The sequence below is a fragment of the Natrix helvetica genome (genome assembly GCF_964273705.1).
Source record: "Natrix helvetica genome assembly, chromosome: 9".
Lineage (NCBI taxonomy): Eukaryota > Metazoa > Chordata > Lepidosauria > Squamata > Natricidae > Natrix > Natrix helvetica.
In genome coordinates this window covers 3,383,619-3,405,933 of record NC_138560.1, presented here as the reverse complement: position 1 = coordinate 3,405,933, position 22,315 = coordinate 3,383,619, and the positions used below count along the sequence as shown (strand labels likewise).

At 48.1% G+C, this 22,315-nt stretch overlaps 1 protein-coding gene across 1 annotated transcript; it reads left to right on the top strand.

The window, feature by feature from the left end:
- Positions 1–1,687: 1,687 nt before the first annotated feature.
- Positions 1,688–21,761, top strand: HNRNPUL1 (heterogeneous nuclear ribonucleoprotein U like 1). Its single transcript, XM_081962543.1, has 15 exons — positions 1,688–1,990; positions 4,916–5,038; positions 6,060–6,336; positions 7,430–7,503; positions 8,749–8,888; positions 10,099–10,198; positions 10,778–10,890; positions 12,141–12,407; positions 13,482–13,604; positions 15,431–15,559; positions 16,701–16,869; positions 17,287–17,676; positions 18,416–18,642; positions 19,516–19,692; positions 20,591–21,761. Exons 1-15 carry the CDS (start codon positions 1,807–1,809, stop codon positions 20,705–20,707), a joined length of 2,610 nt encoding a protein of 869 aa, XP_081818669.1. The 5' UTR covers positions 1,688–1,806; the 3' UTR covers positions 20,708–21,761.
- Positions 21,762–22,315: the final 554 nt, after the last annotated feature.

The following is a 22,315-nucleotide window of genomic DNA, read 5'->3' as shown; positions in this document are numbered from 1 at the left end:
GATAGATTTTCTGCAAGAAGATTTGTTCTTGACCTGGTATTTTAGGGTCTCAGGGTTCATTCACTTCTGCTATGTTTTTGTTGTTAGTTGCAAAGTCGTGTCCGACCCATCGCAACCCCATGGACAACATTCCTCCAGGCCTTCCATCCTCTGGAGTCCATTGAAGCTCACGTTGACTGCTTCGGTGACTCCATCCAGCCACCTCCTTCTCTGTCGTCCCCTTCTTCTTTTGCCCTCCATCTTTCCCAGCATTAGACTCTTCTCCAGTGAATCCTTCTGCTATAATAAAGTCTATCCATCTTGCAGCTGGTGGTTTCTTTCCAATTTTCCCAGAATTACATGATTCTCCAAAGAGCTGGATCTCTTTAATCCTAAACTCCAATAGCTCCAATTATCCTAAAAAAAGTATTTTACCCTGAAGAGGACAAAACTCCGATTGGAAATAGCTCATTGCTAGTCTGGCTGTTACGATGCTACCCTCTGGTGGTTAAACCTCTGCACTGTGTTGAAATGCCTCAAATTCAGTGTTTCTCATCCTTGGCACTTTTAAGAGGTGTGGACTTCAACTCCCAGAATTCCCCACAGCCAGGCGCTGTGAGAGTTGAAGTTTGCAGTTCTTAAGGTTAAGATACAAGGCTCTAAGATTCAGTCTTCCCAAATTTACACCACTGAGAGCATAGGCACCAAAGACAAATTCCTTGTGTCCAATTACACTTGGCCAATAAGGAATTCTATTCTATTCCATATTTCTATTCTATTCTATATTTCTATTCTATTCTATATTTCTATTCTATTCCATATTTCTATTCTATTTTATTGCATTTTTCTATTCTATATTTCTATTCTATTCCATATTTCTATTCCACTCTACTCTAGTTTCTATATTCTATTCTATTCTATTCTATTCTATTCTATTCTACTCCAGCCAAAGTTACTGTATATTCAAATGCCATTTTGTTCAGTAGGGATATAAACTCTACTGGGTATTTAATTTTGGCTTGTTTATGCTCGATTTGGAGGCAACATTGCTTTTACAGTTGCATAATTCATCTTAATCTCCATTAAACAGAAATGCATATCTGATATACAATATTACATAAGCTTGTGCGTAGTATATATTTTAGGATATAATGTTTAACTGTTATAAAATATATCTTTATATAGAGGAGATACATATAAAGAAGTATTGAGGGGGGAACACCTCGATTTTTTTGCCTTGAGTCACTTTTTCCTAATTTGTTGTTTTTCGGACGTATTGAACTTCAACTCCCATCATCCCCAGGGAGGGAAGCTCAGCCAATAGAAAAGAGGGGAGGAGGAAAGGCCTCCACATAACAGCACAAACAAGTCGGCCTTCCAGCCAATGAGAAGTTAGGAAGGGAGAGGCCTCGGGGATTCGCCTTCGGGAACGTAAGCCCAGCCCCCTCGTTCGTCAGTCAGTTGTTTTCCCCCCCTCTCCTTTCCCTGACCAGTTTCAGAGAAAGTGAAGGCGGGGAAGGAAACGAGCCCTTTCTAGCCAATGGGGAGGCTCTTTATAGACTGACCTTTATTTTCGCCCAATGCGCGAGCTCCTTTTACAGGCAGGGAATGAGCGGGAGACGGAGGGAAGGGAGAGGAGGGGGCCCCAAGGCGGGGGCCCGCTTTCTCCAATCAGAGGGCGCCTCTCATTCTTCCACCGCCAGGTGGGCCAACCGGAACGCCCGTTGCATGGCGGGGGTTAAGGGAGAGCGGCCATTTTGAGCAGAGCCCGGAACGGAGCCCCTATGGCCGGGCAACGGCGACCCTGCGGCCGGGATTGAGCGCGCAATGGATGTGCGGAGGCTGCGCGTCAGCGAGCTGAAGGAGGAGCTCGGCCGCCGCGGCCTCGACACCCGCGGGCTCAAGGCCGAACTGGCCGGGCGGTTGCATGCGGCGCTAGAAGCCGAGCAGGCCCGAGGAGGCTCGGGCTCGGGCTCCGGCTCGGACGGAGAGCCGCTCCCCGACGGACACTGTAAGCGAGCCCGGAGGGGAGGAGGACGCGGCGGCCCTCGCTGGGGAGCACGGGTCTCGGGCCGCGGAGCATGGCCCCTGCGAGGAAGGGGGACCGCGGGCGGGCCTGTGAGGGTGACCCACGGCTGGCGGGCGGGGAGGATGGGTCTCCCGGGCGGAGGAGCATGGTCTGTGGGGAGACACTCCCTCGCTGGGGAGGATGGGTCATGCGAAGCAACCCCTCGCTGGGGAACATGGGGTCTGTGAGGAGGCTGGGGAAGGTGGAGGAATGCGGCCTCCCGCTCGCTGGGGCGGAGGATGGGTCTCTGGGGATGCGCTGGCCGCTCTACGAGACAGCCCGTCGCTCGCTGTGGAACATGGGCTTGTGAGGAGACAATCCTAGGTCAGGACGATGGGCCTCCTGAGGGGGCGGAATAGGATGGCCGGGGAGCATGGTCACTGAGGAGATCGCCATGCTGCGGAGGATGGGTCTCGGGCCGCGGAGCATGGGCCCTGGGAGGCAGGGGACCGCGGGGGGCGGGACGCACGGCTGGCCGGGGAGGATGGGTCTCTGGGGCGGATGTTATGGTCGGGGAGCATGGTCTGTGGGGAGACACTCCCTCGCCGGGGAGCATAGGTCCTACGAAGCAACCCCTCGCTGGGGAGGATGGAGTCTGAGGAGGCGTCTTTTTCCGGGGAGGATGGGGGGGGCGCAAGAGCTGGGGAGGATGGGTCTTCACGGGGGAGGTCGGGGAATGTGGCTTCCTGCTCGTTGGGGACGATGCTCTGGCCAGGGAGCATGGGCTCTACGAGACAGCCCATCGCTGGGGAACATGGGCTTGTGAGGAGACAATCCTAGGTGAGGAGGATGGGTCCTCTGAGGGAGGGGGGGAATAGGATGGCCGGGAAGCATGGTCAGTGAGGACACCGTGATGCTGCAGAGGATGGGTCTCCGGGGAGCCCCTGGCTGGAGAGGATAGGTCTCCAGCAAAACTGGGAAGGATGGGCTCACAGCCAGCAGTCCCTCCTCGGGAGATCCTTATAGCTGTGGAACATGGGTCTCAAGGAGGTTGGGGTTGGGATCATGGGCCAGCAAGCAGAGCAGCCCCCGCCCTTTAGGGAAGGATCCGTCTCCTGCCCAGACTGCTGGAGGGGCGGCGTCCTCCAGTGGGATCCGGTGCGGGTGGCCTTTCTCAGGGTGATCTGGGCAGAGGAGGAGGCGGCCTGGGATCCGGACAGCCGACGTTTCTCGGGCCGTCCTGCAAAACCCGAGGATGTTTCTCCCTTAAGAGCCCCCAAAATGCTTTCCCTCCCCCTCCCCAAAAGGCAACTGGGCTTAGTTTTTCCTCATCCAAGAACCTTCTTCAGTTGAACTGAAGAACCCATGAAGCTTCTTGGGAGGCGAAGGGAAACATCTTCAAGGAAAAACGAAGCCATTTGTCTTTTGGAAAGAAAAGAAAGAGACAGAAGGAAAGAAAAGGAAGGAAGGAAGGAAGGAAGGAAGGAAGGAAGGAAGGAAGGAACACCTTTGAAAGAATCTAACCTGGAGGACTGAGAATCTCCATAGAGACGTCCCCACTAAGGAAGCTTCCCAGCCTCAGGAGGCCTGTGGGCGATCCAGGCTGCTCGGGACTTTTCTTGGCTCTCAAAAGTGCCCTGTTTATTTTTATGGCATCTGGGCATTTGTCTCCCCCCCCCCCTCCGATGCCGCCCTTTGTTGCCAGGCGATGCCTGTGATCCTCTTGCCTTAAGGGAAGCTTCAGCACAGCTGCTTCATGGAAACGGACCCACGGGATCTCCAAGCAGCACCTAACGTGCCCTGTAGGTGTAAAGACTGCAATTGATCACTTACCTATTTTGAACTGTCCTCTGAATCTCTTCCACCTCCCGAAATTGACCATGCATCTCCATCTTTGGTGTATCATATTATCATGCGTTCTTTCCATGCATCTTTACTGCTGCTGTCCATGTATCTTATGCCATACGCTAAATAAAATAAATATCTGAACTAGCTGATTGGGTTTGGCTAGTAAAAACATAATTGCATAATAGCGGTGTTCCAATATGAGGGACTGCCACAAAGAAGAGGGAGTTTACTTATTCTCCAAAGCACCTGAGAGTAGGACAAGAAGCAATGGATGGAAATTAATCACCGAGAATTAAAGAGAATTTTCCTGAAAGTTAGAACAATGAATTGTTGGAATGACTTGCCTCCAGAAGTTGTGAGTCCTCCAAAACTGGAGAGGGTTGGACTAGAAGACCTCCAAGGTTCCTTCCAACTCAATTATTTCTTTGGTTAACATATAGATATCAAAACAAGAAAAAATAATATTCTAGCTAATATCAAACAAGGTAGCTAAGTGTACCGAATCTAAAAGGGGAGGTTCCCCCAGTGATTTGCTTTGGGCTTAAAATATAGGGGGGGTTGTGGTTTCTACACCAAGCACGATTTTTTTGCGTGATGCGGAAGACATGCTGCGCCCTCTGGTTTCCTGTGTTGTTTAGCCTTGGCATTCAGCCTTGCCGTAATCAAGGAGCAAACCCTCTCCTAGGCAGCACTATTTTCATCCTCCCCTGGGGGTGGGAGTCGTATTCAGAGAAAAACAGCACAGAGTAACCTCCTTCCTGGCACTTCAGTTTGCCACACAATACTGTCTAAGCTGGTTTTCAGGATGGGGCATTCTCACATGAAACCCCGCCATTTCTCTTCCCCATCTGTATCTTGAATCGCGGTACTCCGGAAAAAAGATTTGGCCGCTTAATTGCGCTGAAGGTAGTAACTGTTCCGCAACCATCCAGGTAATGGTGGGTTGCTGGGATTGCCACTCACTCCATTTAGCCCAACCACTTGCTGACGCTGAAAGAAGAATCGGTTTCTTTTTCTTTTTTTCCAAAGTAGCACGAAACAGGAACGCTAATCTTCTTTCTTTTGATTCCTGTTTTCAAGATGGCATCCGTGACAACACTCACCAAGACAACCGGCAAGGATATCAGTCTTTTGAGCATTTCAATATTAAACAGGAGAACGAATTGGGTTACGAGCGTGGGCCTGTAAGCCAAGATCGACCAGGTAAACACGAGTGTTTGGAGGGGATCGGGGGGAAACCTTGGTTATTTTGTTGACATTTCCAGTGGTTGGGTAGGGAGTTTTGAAGTAGCACTACTAGAATTCCTTAGCTGCATTTGCGTTAAAAAAAAACTGGTGGTAGGGAAGGGAGAGAGATACTTTTTACTGGACAAATGTACCAAAATGTAGTCCAGGTAGTCTTCGACTTATGATTCATTTAGTGACTGTTCAAAATTACGACAGCGCAGGGAAAAAATAACCGTTTTTCACTCTTTAACAACCATTGCAACATCTCCATGGTCCTGGGATCAAAATTCAGGTGCTTGGCAACAGACTCCTATGACGGTCGTAAGTCGAGGACTATCTATTTCCAAAAGATTTGCATATTGAATGATAAGACTTCTGTTCAATTTTTTTTCCCCACTAAGGGGAATCGTATTTTTAGCTCATTGTATCGTTTTCACTTTGCTGTATTTTCCATAAAGGGGAATATAATGGATTTCCCCCCCCCCCACCCCGGTTTATTGTGAACCTTTAGCTTCTCCCTTTTTTTTTTTCAAAACCACAGTCAGGCGAGGAATACATCTTGTTTTCTTTCGGCCCCGCTTGGGATCCTTGCCCTAATTGAATATTACATTGTTCCCTTTAGAATTCTCCACCTGAACATCTCTTATTATCTTGATCATATCTCCGTCTTATTCTAATAATAGAATCCCCAGATTGTAAGAGCAGAAGCAAGAAAAAATTGGGGGGTGGGGGGATTAAATAGATACTTTTGGTTCCGACACATCAATTCTGTGATCATTTCCTCACCAGTTTTATTGCTTAGCATCCCTTCCCTGGCTCTTAACGGTTGGCTGGCTCTGGGCCAAGCCATTTGGTAGCAAAATTGAAAAGAGCGCTTTCTCTTGCGCTTAGGGGCGGGGGTTGCTGGCTTTTTCAGACTAAACAGCAGCGGTTGTTTCTTTTTCACACGGGGGTTTCTTCGCCCGCTGAAATGTGAAATGCTGTGTTTAAAATGCAGACATGAAGACAGAAATAAAGGAAGAGGAGGCCCCTCCCAGCCACAACATGCCGGCGTCTGGTTACAACGCACCCCCCTCTAACTACAGTTCTTCCGTTTCTGGCTACAATACCTCGGCTTCCTCTTACAATGCGCCCTCCTCCGGGTATAACACCTCAGACTCATATCAGCCCTGGCAGCAGCAGCAGCAGCAGCAGCAGCAGCCACAGCAAGGCCATAAGAGGACATTTGATGAGTCCAGGGGGCGCGGGTATTACGAATATCGCGAGGATAAAAGGTACGTTTAGACAAGGATTCGGGGCGGGTGTGTGTGTGTGCTTACCTCGTTCATCTAGCTTGATTTATTTTTTCCAAAACTGCCCAGGAAAGCAGCCGAGCCCAGAAGTGTCCTTGAGGGCAGGATTTGTTTTGGAGGCATTTGTCAAAGGCATTCTATTCTCCTCATCTATTTTGCCATCTTGGCAATGGTGCTTGATTTCACTTAAGTTGTAAAGTTTGTAAGCGTGATCGGATGAAAGATTGGGCGTGACGAGCGGCTGCTTCTTACCTGATCCTTAGCTTTAAGGTTTAAAGTAATATATATATTTGGTTGAAATGAATCTTGGTTTTATAACATCTTTGTAAATGCAGATTGTTAAGGCGTGCGTGTGTGTGTGTGTGTGTGTGTGTGAGAGAGAGAGAGAGAGAGAGAGAGAGAGAGAGAGAGAATGCAGCATTGCAGGCTAACTGCCCACAGCCTGGAAGTCAATCCTGACGAGCTCCAGGTTGGCTCTGCCTTCCATCCTCACAAGGTCGTTAAAAATGAGCCAGATTGTTGGGGGCAAGATGCTGACTCTGTAAACCGCTTAGAGAATGTTGCAAAAGCAGTGTATAAGCTCTGCTACGCATGTATGTACACTATATTGCCAAAGGTATTCGCTCACCCATCCACATAATCAGGCTCAGTTGTGAGCGAACACTTTTGGGTATATAGTGTATGTATCTGTCCGCCCATCCATCCATCCAGCTATCTTATCTATCTCGCTCCTCTCACCAAACGAAACCTCCATGATGTTCCTGAACTACAACTCCCAGCATCCCTCCCTTTGGGCCCTGTTTCCTCGGGATTCTAGGAGTTGTAGTTCCAGACAATTACTGAAAAAATGAAGACTTCCTATCTCTGAATCACAGAGGGCAACAGTAATGGGAAAGGCCATTTTTGACTTGGATGGAAGCTCCCAAAGTGTTCCCAGTTTGATCAACACAGTAACGGGTGGGATTTGTTTCCTGGAATCAGGCCCTGTGTTTCCTCTTGGCCTGCCTTGCAGGCCGCGTCTCTCAGTTTGCCTCAAACGGGCTTATGGAAGCTCCATTTCCTGCCTCTCTTCCAGGGGCCGATCTCCTCAGCCGCCTGCAGAAGACGACGAGGACGATTTTGACGACACCCTGGTGGCCATCGATACGTGTGAGTTACAGAGCTTACAGCATTGTTTTTAACTTCTCTGTATATCTCTTTGTATATATTTTTACATTTTACTGTAAGCCGCCCGGCGTCCCACTTTGAGGGAGAAGGGCAGTTCCGCAACGTGGGAAATAAATAAAATTTATTTTGCCCCCCTTCCCAAGACCCAGATTTCCTCTCGCCTGATCTTGCTTGTTTGCAGAGTCAACACAGAGCAGACGTTTCCCCCTTGGGCTCTGTTCCTGTGTCCTTCAATCATCTCGCATCTATTGAAGTGCAGTAAGATGACAGCAGCTGAGTTAGAGGGTTGCTTGGGTCACGATATTTGAAATTCAGGGAAAGGGGTTGAGGAAGAGTCCTTTAGATTATTGGTTCCCTGCAGGAGGAGAAATTGCAGCTGTGGCTCTACTAGCAGGAAGGCTTAAATTCAGCTTTTTTGCAGTTGTTCTAGTTTGGGTCATGAGTGGGCAAACCCTCCCTCGGAATAGGTGGAAGTTGAAACGTTTTTATTCTTTGTGGTGCAAACTCATTAGAGAAGGCAACATTGCTAGGCAGGGTTAGTGGAAGAAGAAGAAGGGCCAAGCAAAGAAAAACGCTGGCTCGAAAGCCTCAAATCTGATGCAGAGTTGAACATCCAGCAACTGAAAGAAGCTGTGATTGACAGGGTGGCATGGAGAGCCCTTGTCTATAAAGCCACCAAGAGTCAGATACAAGTGAATGGTTAATAAAACAACCTTTCTACTTGTAAGTGTTTAGGGTTGGTGGGTAAATGGTGAAGTGCCTTGGCTATTGGAGAGTTGTAAGACATTGATTTATCTCTTAAAAACTACAACCCCCCTAAGTGGATTGATTTTAATAGCCCCGAGTCACGAGACATCATAATCTCACACTAAGCCAGCCTGTTTTGGCAAGGAAATTATTGAATAGAGGCGGGGTTTGAGGGTTTTTTTAGCTTGCAAAGCAGAAGTGGCGATTTTTTTCCCCAGGAAGAGTTCTCCATTCCTATTCTATTTCAGTCCGTGCTGCTTTAATAGAGCCATTTACATGCAGCAATTTTGATAGGAGAAATGAGTTAGCTAATTCTCCTTGCATATTATCCTAGCTTAGCATCAGGAGAGTCATTTTCCCCTCAAAGAAAGCCTCACCTTAATACGTTGCTGTGATCTGTCCGGGGTTTTAGCCCACGGCTGCTTCTACTATCCATCTCCTTGGGTTTCCATTAACGACGACGTTTGCTTTGCTCTTCAGATAATTGCGATCTCCATTTCAAAGTGGCCCGCGATCGATACAGTGGATACCCTCTGACCATCGAAGGATTTGCTTACCTCTGGTCAGGCGCACGAGCGACGTACGGGGTGTGGCGTGGAAGGGTGTGCTATGAGATGAAGGTGAGGGAACGTGCCTCCTCACTGCGGAGGGGCAGAGGAGATGATATGAAAAGGAGCATTGCTAACATGGGCTACGTTACATACAGGCAGACCTGTGAGCTGAGGAGTCTGTTGGTCTCTGGGGACAGGATAGAGCAGGGGTGTCCAAACTTGGGAACTTTAAGACTTGTGGACTTCAACTCCCAGAATTCCCCAGCCAGCTGGCTGGGGAATTCTGGGAGTTGAAGTCCACAAGTCTTAAAGTTCCAAGTTTGGACACCCCTGGGATAGAGGGAGGTTATGAGGTAGCTGTTGCAGCTGCATAAGTTATTCCTTAATTTTTGGCATTTTCTGGGAGGGACCAAATTAGTGAAACCCCGAGGCTTCACATCTGCTCTGGGACAATTAAAATTCCCACTTCCTGGAATTCAGCCTGTGTTCAAATGTTTTGCTCGTTCACCTGAAACTTACTTGTAATTCCACATTCCCTAGCCACCTGCCTTTATTTACCAGGCCATAAGAATGCAAGTAATACTAGTACTTAAAACTTCACGTATCTATTATTATAACATTTCTCTTCTTAATTTAACTTTATAATACATTGTTTTCATATTTATTGTCTAACCATTGATAAAATAGCTCCCACATGTTATAACACTCCAGATTCTTCCTTTCCTTTAATTGCAAGTGTTAATCTCTTCATTTCTGCACATTCTTAGCATTTTTAAACCACATTTTCATCTGTGAGGATCTCTCTACCCTTCCAATGTTGTGCAAATACAATTCTAGCAGCAGTTATTACATGAATTCAACCAACAGTTGTGACTCAGTTTCTCATAACAACCAACAGGGATAGCCCCTTTTCTTCTTTATTGCTTCATTTTATTATTGTAATGTTAGCGGTTGTGTTATCTCTTACATTCGTTCGCTTATGATAACCCTTTGCTAATGAAAAACATGGCCCATTTTAAATTAAAAAAAGAATTCACTTGAGGTTTTAGCTTAACAGCCAGCTTTAAAAAAAATCTAGAATAACTTGAATTCATTATCCTGTCGTATAAATTTTTTTTAATATCAAGTATTTTAGAAATTCTTCATAAAGCCTTTAAAAATCTAGGAATTAATCAAGAAGATAATAATAGTTCTTGAATGATTTATTTAATCAGCCCTTGTTCCTGTCATAAATGTTGGCCGTCTTGTACTAAACAAATGCTTTCTTTTTTGTCTTCAGATCAACGAAGAGATCTCTGTCAAACACCTTCCTCCCACTGAACCAGATCCTCACGTTGTGCGTATTGGCTGGTCACTGGATTCATGTAGCACTCAGTTAGGTGAATAGTTTTAATTGCTAGATCTCGGAGGGTACGTTTTGTTTATTTATTTCACATTCCACCCTTCCTATTTAAGTTGGCGAACATACCTAATTTGCTTCCCCCCCCTCCCCCCCTATTTGCTGCACAGCAACATACTTGTGAGATCAGTTGGGCTGCGAGAGAATGACTGGCTCATAATATCCCAGCCGGGTTTCATGTCTAAACCAGGACTAAAATTCACAATCTCTTGCTGATTGTCCCAGAGTCACCTACCATAGCTGGCTTTCATGCCTAAAGTGGGACTAGAACTCATGGCTTCCTGGTGATTGTCCCAGAGTCACCTAGCTGGCTTTCATGCCTAAAGTGGGACTAGAACTCATTGTCTCCTTGTGATTTACCCCAAGTCACCCAGCCAGCTTTCATGCTATGCTGGGGTGTCTTTACTTTTAAGTATCTTTAGTTGAAACAGGAGCTTTTGAACTAGGCAATTTCCCTGCTAAGTAAAACCACACTGGGGATATTAAGAGTGCTCTGCCCCACTAATGCCACCTGGTCTCCCATGGCACGGCTGCTCAGATTAATTATCACCCCCGTTAGGTGAAGAGGCTTTCTCCTATGGCTACGGAGGCACCGCGAAGAAATCCACTAATTGCAAGTTTGAAAATTACGGTGAGACCTTTTCCGAGAACGACGTCATCACTTGTCTCGTGGTGAGTGCAGCCTGTGCTGTTTCAGAAGCTACACCCCCCCCCCATAAGGCGCCACGATGGCTCAGCGGTTAAGACACCGGGCTTGTCTGCTGGAAAGCCGGCAGCCCATGTTTGAGGCCCGAGTGCTGCTGTGTGATAGGGTGAGCTCCACCTACTTGCCCCAGCTCCTGCCCACCCAGCCGTTCGAAAGAGCGCAAATGCGAGTAGATCAATAGGTACCATTTTGGTGGGAAGGTAACAGTGCTCCAGGTTTCGCTGCATGCTCTATCCTGCAGCATGATGTCATGCTGGCCACATGACTGCAGAAAGCTCTTCAGTGGCCTAGAGTCCATGAGAACATTTTGGGGGTCCGCAGAAAAATTATTTGCATTTTTTATATGGCACTAAATCTGTGGTCCTCAAACTACGGATCCTGGGATGGATACGTGCAATGAATGCTTGTGTTGCTGCAGAGAGTCTCCCCCTTTGTGGTCTTTTTGTGCAGGTCGGAGGGGGACAGAAATTCTGACTTGGGGTCTGCTTCGGCCTCCTGGTGGGGGTCTTTGGGTGAAGGTTGGAGGAAAGCGCCATTGGTGGCAAAGAGCCAGAGGGCCTCGTTCCAGTGGGACTGCACCATGGCCTGGAACTGGCTGACCATCTCAGCCCGCTGAGCCTCCAGGCGCCGGCACCTGGCCTTGCACTCCTGCAGGTCTTCCCTCTGCTTGGAAAGCCCATGCTCCTAGTCCTCAGTGAGGTGCTTCTGCTGAGCCTCCTTCTCAGTCAGATCCAATTGGAACTGAGCCAGCTGTTTTGTCAACTTTTTCTCCTGCGGGCTGCTTAGCTCCAGCAACTGCTTCCTATTGGGGCCCTCAGGAGCCCGGACGGGCAGGCGATGAGTGGCTGGGGAGGGGAGGGATGAGTAGAGGCCAGCGAGGCGCCCCTTGACGTGAGTGACATTGAATTGGCCACGCCCACCCAGTCAGATGACCACCTAGCCACGCCCGCCCAGCTGGTCATTAGGCAGATCATATTAGTCGTCCGCGAGATTTAAAATTATGAATTTAGGGGTCCCTGAGGTCCAAATGGTTGGTGACCCCTGGACTAGAGCAGATGAGCAACACCTCCGAAAGTTGGGGGTGCGGCTAGTGGAGTAAAACCCGTTGGATCTCTTTACCTTCCCTTCTCCAAGTGGGAAAGGGGGAGACCGGAAGCTTCCACGGGCCTCCATTTCCTGTTTCTCAATTGATTGACGTTTCCTTCCCTCCTCTCAGGACTTCGAGTGTGGCGACGATGTCGAAATGTCCTTCATGAAGAATGGGAAGTGGCTAGGGATGGCCTATCGACTACGGAAGGAGAATTTGGGAGGGCAGGCCCTGTTCCCTCATGTCCTGGCGAAGAACTGTGCCATCGAGTTCAACTTCGGCCAAAGGGAAGACACCTTCTTTCCGATTCCACCGGGATTCACCTTAATACAGCACCTCCCCCTGTCCGAGAGAGTTCGGGGCACAATTGGACCAAAGAATAAAAGGGAATGCGAAGTAGGTCGTCATCGTCCCCGCCCCCAAATGTGAATCCAGACATGGCAGGTTCTGGAGTTCAGTTGCCAGGGTCCTTTGCCAGTTGGTCGTTGAGTGGACCAGGACTCAAGACAAGAGTAGTCCTCCCCCCCTCCAAAAAAATAGTATTGTATCAATTGGGTTTAAAACCATGCCTTATGCTTAGAGTTGAGGTGGCGCAGGGGTCAGAGTGCAGTACTGCAGGCTACTTCTGCTCACTGCCGGCTGCCTGTAATTTGGCAGTTCGAATCTCACCAGGCTCAATGTTGACTCGGCCTTCCGTCCTTCCGAGGTGGGCAAAATAAGGACCCAGATTGTTGGGGGGCAAGAGGCCGACTCCGTAAACCGCTTAGAGAGGGCTGGAAAGCACTGTGAAGCGGTATATAAGTCTAAGGGTCATTGCTATTACAAAATAATCAGGGGTTAATGCTCAGACTCCCAATTTGTCATGAGTGAAGAGGGCCAATCAGAGTCTGACAGATCCAAACACAGCAACTAAGATGGTTATCACTGACTGGATGTTAGGCCGATAAAACTACGCAGCTAGTCCTCGACTTAGGACCACAATTGAGCCCAAAATTTCTGCTGTTGATTTTGCCCCATATGACCTTTTTTTGCCACAAGGGAATGCCTGAAGTTGTGAAGTCAATCACGTGGTCATTAAGCGAATCTGGCTTCCCCGTTGATTTGGCCTGCCAGAAAGTCACAAAAGGGGACACCGCAACCGTCATAAACAGGAGACTGTTGCCAAGCACCTGAATTTTGATCAAGTGACTGTGGGGATGGTGCAACGGTCGTAAGTCTGAAAAACAAGTCAATTTTTTTCAGCGCCACAGTAACTTTTGAAGGGCACTAACCAAACTGTTGTAAGTCGAGGACTCCTGTATCTGTTTATATATGTGTATGTATATGTGTGTGTGTGTGTGTGTGTGTGTGTATGTATATATATATAGGGAGAGAGAGAGATTTGTAAAGAAGAGATTTGCTTTGAGAAACTGGTTTGGGGGTCGCGTTACTGGTTTGCAGCAGATGTTAAAACCACACCCTCCGTTTCAGATCTTGATGATGGTGGGGTTGCCTGCCGCTGGGAAGACTACGTGGGCCATTAAGCATGCCGCAGCCAATCCAGCCAAGAAGTATAATATTTTGGGAACAAACGCCATTATGGACAAAATGAGGGTAAGCGTTGGAGGCAGAGAACACCGGTTTCTCCCCGTCTGCTTCCTCGTTCGTGGTCACTTCCTTCCATGTCAAACTGAGAACAGCTCACTGTCTTTTTCAAAATGATTTTTCTGGCCGGTCCCTTGCAGGAAAGCCTTCCTTTTATAGCCGGTGGATTTTCTTACAAAGGTGAAAGAGTCCCTGCGGATTTTATTCCGCTAGTCATTGCTGACTCTAGGGGGCAGTGCTCATCTCCGTTTCAAGGCTTTTGAGCCAACGCTGTCCGAAGACATTTCCGCGGTCATGTGGCCAGCATGACGTCACGGAGCGTTGTTACCTTCCTGCCAAAGTGATACCTATTTATGTACTCACATTTGCATGCTTTCAAACTGCTAGGTTGGCAGGAGCTGGGGCGAGGGCGGGAGTTCCTTGTGTGGTCTGTCACCATTCCAAATTATCTTCCTAGAACAGAGGTATCAAACTCAAGGGCGAGGGGCTGGATCCAGCCCGCGGTGTCCTTAGATCTGGCCCGGGGGGCCGCCCTGGAAACAAGGAAGGACTGGCCCACAGTGCCTCTGCCAGCAAAAACGGAGCCCTCCTGAGCTCCGTTTTCACTGGCAGAGGGTGGCAGTAAGCCGTCAGAGCTGAAAACGGAGCTAGGGAGCCTGTTTTTGCTGGCAGAGTGCTTGGGCCACCACAGGTACCCCAGACACAAGTGACGTCGAGCTGGCCACACCTACCCTGGCCCCCAAAGTAAAACACAACCCTCAATGAAATCGAGTTTGACACCGCTGTTCTAGAATAATGAAAAATTCCTAGTTCCCCAGATTGTTCCATTTACATCCGTGTGTGTGTGTGTGTGAGAGAGAGAGAGAGAGAGAGAGAGAGATTGTGTATTACGGATTAGATCCCCCCCCTTTTTTTTTAATCACCAGGCCTGTTTATACAACTGCTCAAAGTCTGGGTCAAGACCGGCTTTCAAGTTGCCCCCCTCCCTAGTGGTTGGATTGCAGTTCCCAGAATTTCTGGTCAGCCCTTAATTAATTGGGACTCCAGGGGCTGCAGTCCCAAAATATCTGCAAAGTGGCAGGTTGGGAGAAGACAGCAGTGTCCTACTTGAGAATTGACGGTGAAATTGCTGTCTTGCAGGGATTCTGATACAAGAAGCTCCCAGTTTCCAGCTTTATAGGAGAAATAACAGAGTGGGAAGGGACTTTGGAGGTCTTCTAGTCCAGCCTCCTCCCTATACCAGGGGTGTCCAACCTTGGCAACTTTAAGACCTGTGGACTTCAACTCCCAGAATTCCCCAGCCAGCCATGTTTTAAAGTTGCCACGGTTGGACATCCTTGCCATCTACTAGAAAACTCATGTTATTCTCTGGTAGTCAAATATTTGAAAGCATCTTTTCCGATTAACACATTTTATTTAAAGGCATCGACTTTCACAAGCTTCAGTAGAGGCCTCTTAATAACAATTTGCTAATCAGAAATAGGTGCTATCAAGCACATTTATCAGCATTTCCTTAATCAATGTTGCTAAACAACAACTTAAATCTACACAAAAATGTTGAAAAATCATGTCTGAGGACCTGATGCCTCAACTTACGACCACAGTGACTTACAACTGTAATTCCAGGCTCAATTACAGTCGTAAGCCGAGGACTACCTGTATATTATTCTGATAGTCATCTCCTTTCATGAGTCCTCCTGTGTGAATTGCCTTGGGGGACATATACCTCTTCAGACGCAAGACCTACTTCAAGCCAGCTATAGGGAGCACTCTTGCTATGGCCTTCCACTCCCCCCCCCACCCTGGCTGCCCTCACCGACCTGTCTTTTTCTCAGGTAATGGGACTCCGACGGCAGCGCAATTACGCCGGCCGCTGGGACGTTCTCATCCAGCAAGCGACACAGTGCCTCAACCGCTTAATCCAGATTGCAGCACGAAAGAAGCGGAATTATATCCTGGATCAGGTATGAGGCCCCTCCATTTACTTCATGGGGTCAATTGGGGGGGTGGGGGGTGTCTGGCCAGATGTGCCAGCCAGAGTAGGTGGAAATGTGATCTGTCCCCCTTTTATTTATTATTTTTCATTTTTACTATTACGTATTTATTTATTAAATGTATATAGAGCCACTCAACCCACCCATAAGTGGCTGCCAATTTTGCAAGCCTTAATTCTAGAATCAAAGCCAACCAGCGATCCTGGCTTTTCAAATCCTAGATAAGGCCTAACTGGGCCAGCTTTTTCCCCGGCTTCTTGAGTCTTGATAAATCTTTCTGAAGGCCAATGCCTTTCAAACATAATGCATTCAGATCAGGGGTTGTCCCAACCTTGGCAACTTTTAAGACCCGTGTGGCACATGCTGCCCTGGGGGATTCTGAGAGTTGAAGTCCACAAGTCTTAAAAGTTGTCAAGTTTGGCTGTTCCCAGCTCAGATCATTGCAGCCTCCCTGCCTCTTCCCTCCCCTCAAAAGTCCAGAGGTGGCCTTTTAAGACAACGACATCTTTTTAAAACCTCCTGCTAATGAACTCTCTAGTGCAGGGGTGTCCAAACTTGGGAACTTTAAGACTTGTGGACTTCAACTCCCAGAATTCCCCAGCCAGCATGGCTGGCTGGGGAATTCTGGGAGTTAAAGTCCACAAGTCTTAAAGTTCCCAAGTTTGGACACCCCTGCTCTAGTGCTTGGATGGCTCTAATATGCAAACAGTGCATTTAGAGGAATGCATTCCGGATGCCCTGTCCCTTCATTTCCTCCTCCTAAGGCAAAATGCACTTTTCTCTGAGCAAAGCCACCGCTGCCTTGTGAGCCTGGTCTTCGAGGGGGGTTTCATTTGAATTGCAAAAAGGGGCACATTACTGTCACGTCCTACTGTTTTCCATCTTTTAAAAAACGAGAGGATCTCTTCAAGTTTGCTTCGTTGTCAGGGGTTATTTCCATCCTTTTCTCTATCCACGGGGAGGGAGGAATGGGATGGAGGTTCCAGGAAGCCAGTGTTTCTCTCTTTGAAGTCCTTGTTCCATTGTGGGGCGTTGGGAGCCTTCAAGTGCTAAATAAAGGTCTTTTGTTTTTGTTTTTTAAACAAACCTACTTCTTTATTATCATTGGTAGACAAATGTTTATGGGTCGGCCCAGAGACGAAAAATGCGTCCTTTTGAAGGTTTTCAACGCAAAGCCATTGTCATTTGTCCCACGGACGAGGATTTAAAAGATCGGACAATAAAGCGCACCGATGAAGAGGGGAAGGACGTGCCCGATCACGCAGTGTTAGAAATGAAAGGTAGGGTGTCAGAAAGAGGAAAACCAAACCTCGCATTTATGGTACATACCATCATCTTCATTTAACGATCCCATAATCCCTTGCGGGGCGGAGTCTGGGCAACTGAATGGAGCTAGCGGAGTGTTTTTTAATGGCCGGATGCCCTTCCCTGTCGCCAGTGTGGAGTTTTGTTCAGCAGATATATTCTCAGTGTGAGAACCCAGAGAGGGAAATATCTGCCTCTACCGAGAACCAAACTCACAGCCTCCTGATGGCCACCTATAGGCCACCACACAACTCGCATTCGTGGCACATATGAGGAGGAGAAAATCCACTCCAGCTCCGCCCCACGTAGTCCCACCCCCTGTGACTTAGCCTGTCCCTATCCCACCCTGTTTCGCGCTGACTGACAAGCATCTCGGTTTCCTTTCCCGGCAGCCAACTTTGCCCTGCCGGAATCTGGCGATTTCCTCGACTCGGTGGTTTACGTTGAGGTGCAGCGGGATGAGGCAGAGAAGCTGGTGAAGCAGTACAACGAAGAAGGCAAGAAAGCTGGCCCGCCTCCCGAAAAGCGGTTCGACAGCTGGGGCGGAGGAGGAGGAGGAGGTGGCGGCGGCGGATTCCGTGGCCGAGGAGGCGGAGGAGGGTTTCAGCGCTTTGACAATCGAGGGCCGCCCATGGGCAGTCGGGGCGGCTTCCAGAACCGAGGAGGAGGAGGAGGTGGTGGCGGAGGCGGCGGAGGAGGCAGCGGAGGAGGAGGAGGCTACAGAGGCGGTGGTGGAGGTGGCGGCGGAATTGGAGGAGGTGGTGGCGGCGGCGGAAGTGGAGGTAAGGCTGGCCTTATGGCCTCGGTGAGATGAGAAGGTTGGTTGCCTCAATTCTATGTTCTTGACTTATAGCTGGTCAGTTAGCAACCGTTGGACATTCTAGTAGACCAAGGGTGTCCAAACTTGGGAACTTTAAGACTTGTGGACTTCAACTCCCAGAATTCCCCAGCCACCCATGCTGGCTGGGGAATTCTGGGAGTTGAAGTCCACAAGTCTTAAAGTTCCCAAGTTTGGACACCCCTGTAGTAGACCTACCTGGGACTCACATATGTGGTGTTTCAAAGTTCTGATGGTCTCCCCATCCATATAATACTTCAATGTAGCTTGACTAGAATTCAATGCCCCCTGTGATTGGCCCAGAGACACTCATGTTTTCATATCTACGGTGGGACTAGAACTCACCATCCCCTCTTGATTGGTCCAAAGTCACCCAATTGGCTTCCATGCCCAAGGCGGGACTAGAACTCAACATCTTCTGATGATTGGCCCAAAGCCACCCAATTGGCCTTCAGATCTAAGGCGGGACTAGAACTCACCAGCTCCTGATGATTGGCTCAAAACAACCCACTTGGCTTTCATGCCTAAGGCAGGACTAGAACTCACTGTCGCCCTGTGGCTTTCATTGCAAAGCTGGGGTTACAACTGACCGTGTCCTGCTTTCTAGCCCAGCACCCTAACCACTAGGCTAGACCAAATTGGCTCTTTAGTGGAAGCTCATAAGTATGGTTTTTCCCATTCAGGCTTCAACCGAGGCGGCTACAACCAGAACCGCTGGGGCAGTGGAAACCGAGACAACAATAACAACACCCGAGGCAGCTACAGTCAGAACAACCAACAGCAGAGCAGCTACAGCCCGGCACGTGACCAGAATCCTTACAAGAGCAGCAGCATTGCTCCTGCTCCCCCTCCTCCAGCCATAGGCCCTGCCACCAACCCCCCACCGGTGTCATACAGTCAAGGACCACAGGTATGTCCAGGGTTCGGCTCCAGATTCTGTTTGGGGAAATGCCGAAACACCTTCAAATGGGGATGGTGGTAATTGAGGGATGAATCTGGGAAGGGTCAGGGCAGCTGAGAAAGCATCCAGTGGCGTATCTTGGGGGGCTGTAAGGAAAGCTCTGGAATAGCCAGAGAGGTGAGCATCATATTTGACATCTTTGATACCTATCAATAGGAGACCTTTAAAGGCCCAGTGCTCCATTAGCCCTTGGCATGTCGATACGTTACAAATTCATTTATATCCTGCCTTGACTATTTTTGCAAACTACTCAAGGCTGTGACTGTGTCCAAGACACTTTCTTCCTCCTGTTTTCCCCATGTGAGGTGTGTTGGGCTGAGACAGGTGGCTGACCCTAAGCCAGGGGTGTCCAAACTTGGCAACTTTAAGACGTGTGGACTTCAACTCCCAGAATTCCCCAGCCAGCTCTGCTGGCTGGGGAATTCTGGGAGTTGAAGTCCACACGTCTTAAAGTTGCCAAGTTTGGACACCCCTGCCCTAAGACACTATCTGGCTTTCATGGCATAGGCGGGACTAGAACTCCCAGTCTCCTGGTGTTTGGCCCAAAGTCACCCAGGTGGCTTTTATGCCTAAGCGAGGACTAGAATTCACCGTCCCTCAGTTTCTAGCCTGGTGCCTTAATCACCACACAGCTTTTGGGATGTCCCTTTGGGGCAAAAAACGGATGTCAGTGAGGAGAGAAGGAACTTGTTCTTGCAAATTGTGCCTACAAGCCAGATACGCTTCAGCTGGCAGCATTAGGCATTTGAGGGACCCACTAAATGGGACTTAGGGCGCCTGTGCCTCAGCTGACAGAACCAACTGTCACTTTGTCGTCCACAGCAAAGCTACAGCCAGCCCTACAGCCCGCCTTCCAGCTACAGCCAAGGGGGCTACACTGCTCCCAGCTACAACTACGGAAGCTACGGCAGTTATAGCCAAAGTTACACCCAGCCTCCTCCTCCGCCAGCCCCAACCCCACCAGCCTACAGTCAGCCCAACTACAACCAGTACCAACAGGTAAGCGTGGGAAAGCAAAGACTACTCTGGTGCATTAAGAGGACACGGTGGGGCCACCCATGTATTACGGGGCCCTGTGGTCATGCGATCGCCATTTGTGATCTTAGCTGCCTTCCGACGAGCCGTGTCAGCAAGGGAAGCCGACTTCACATAACAGCCATGTGATTCAGTTAACAACGGCAGGGATCTGCTTAATAGCCTTGCTCTGAAAGGGTCACAAGATCGGCTGTGACTCGCTTAGCAACCACCTTGCTTAACCACTGAAATACTTAATCCCAATTGTGGCCACAAATCGAGGACTACTTGTAGCGGGGTACAAAAATGGAGCAGTGATTCCATCCTCCTCCAGATTGATAGTTGAATGCAGCGATATTCAACCTTGGCCACTTTTGTGGACTTCAGCTCCCAGAATCCCCCAGCCCAGCCAGTCAACCCCTTAGAATCCTGGGAGTTGAAGTCCACAAGTCTTAAAAGTTGCCAAGGTTGGACATCCCTGGTTTAATAAGTTGCACCAACTCAGCTATTCATTCTCTTGTTGGTCCTTCGCCTTTGACAAGGAAAACTACTATATGTGTGTACATGCATAATTTCTTTGTGTGTGTGTGTGTTTATTTAGTTATTTATTTATGGTTATGTAGTGTATAGTAGAGGTGGAGACCCTTTGAAGAGCTGCATGCAACGAAATTTCATTTTAATGTATGCCGATTAGTGTACATTCAAAGTGACAATAAACTTGTTCTAAGTCTTACGTTTTTGTGAAGAGAGAGGACTTTGGAGGGGAGGAAACAACCCTGACATAATCTGAGATGAGCCAGCAGGTGGAAATGGAAAGGGATTTTTTCCCCCAGGTAGAGAATATTACCTGTCCACTGATCAATTTTCTCCTTTTTCCCCACAGTACACCCAACAATGGAATCAATACTATCAAAACCAGAGTCAGTGGCCTCCGTACTACGGCAACTACGACTACGGAAGCTACACGGGGACCTCGCAGGGAGGCTCAAGCGCACAGTGATAGCTCGGGAGGGTGTGTTGTTTCTCCACCCCAGGGAAAAGGAACAGCACATCCTTCACAGTGACGGGCATTTCTGAATCTTGAGAGAGAGAGAGAGATCCAGAAGAGGGAAGTTGGGCGTTTCCACTCACTTCCCCACTCTAGAGTTCTTGAGGATGGTTGGGTTTTTACTTGTACAGCTAGGCATGTTATGTCCTTTCTACCATCCTTCATGAGGAAAGTTACATGATTCCTTGTCTCTCCTTGTTGAAGATCATTTAGCTCCCCCCCCCTTTCTTTTTCTTCTTTTAAGATTTGTTTTATTCCGTAAGAAGCTAGGGTCTTCTTCAGTGTTCATAAAATTGTACTTTTTAAAAATCCTTTTAAACCAGGACCCATCCAGGTATCTAAACTTCCTACAGAGGTTGGGGGGGGGGGGCAGCATTGGAAGGGGCTCCTGTAGGATTTACCGCTATTCTCTCCAGGGGTGTCTGCAGGGGGTGGTCCACTTAAGAGAAGAGAGTGGTCACAGTGCACATTTATATAAAAAAAAGGATTTGGGCCATGATGTGGCTACCCTGTTTGTGGACCGCATCCTGCAGACTCCTTCCCAAATTCTCCCCTTTCCACTCCGCCTCCACCCAATCTGCTAGAGACCATAAATTCCACACCTTTTGGAAACTTCTTGCAGTTTGGTGTCACCTGTCTTTGAGGTGTTTTTATCTGTTTCTTTTTTTTGTTTTGTTTTGCAAAGAACCATTAAAACCGTAGGGGGAGGAGAAATGGCTATCTTACAGTAATTATGATTTTCTTTTCTTTTTTTCAAAGAAATATTTTTTTCCCCTGTAACTTTTTACTGTGGGTCAGTAGCTGTTAATATTTTCATCAAGATAACAATTCTGTTGGTTCAGTACAGGAGAGGATTTTTTTTTAAAAAAAGGGGGAGAGAATCATCTTAAATGTGTAACTTTTTATACAATGTTTCAGTTTCTGTAACTCTGAACATGCTTTGTGTTGAGTTGAATTGTAACAGCTTTTTGTATTTGGAGAAAAAGAATGAATATTGAACTTTAAACTTGCCTGTGTGTTTCTGTCTCTACCCGTGCACTGTAGCATTTAAAAGTTGCTGATGCTTCGCAACCCCATGGTCTTCCCAAATTCATGTTCATTGAATGACACTTTTGTCATCCCCTTCTCCTCTTGCCTTCCATCTTTTCCAACATCAGGGTCTGTCCCAGTGAGTCCTCCCTTCTCATCAGGTGGCCAAAGTATTTCAGCTTCAATATCTGTCCTTCCAAAGAAAGAATGAAAAAAAAGAAGAAGAAGCACTTGGCTGGGTGGGGAATTCTGGGAGTTGAAGTCCACAAGTCTTAAAGTTCCCAAGTTTGGACACCCCTGCTCTAGAATCTATGAAGATTCTTAATCATCTAGGTCATGGTTGTCCCAAATTTTTCCAAAAGACAACTGTTCCTTCTTCGTGTTTTTCCCCCTTTGAAAACGTTTTGCTTCTCTTATCCAAGAAGCTTCTTCATTTCTGTCTCTGAACTGAAGAAGCTTCTTGGATGAGAAGCGAAAACTTTTCAAAAAAGAAGTCCAGTTGTCTTTTAGATACAGATCTTAAAAGTTGCC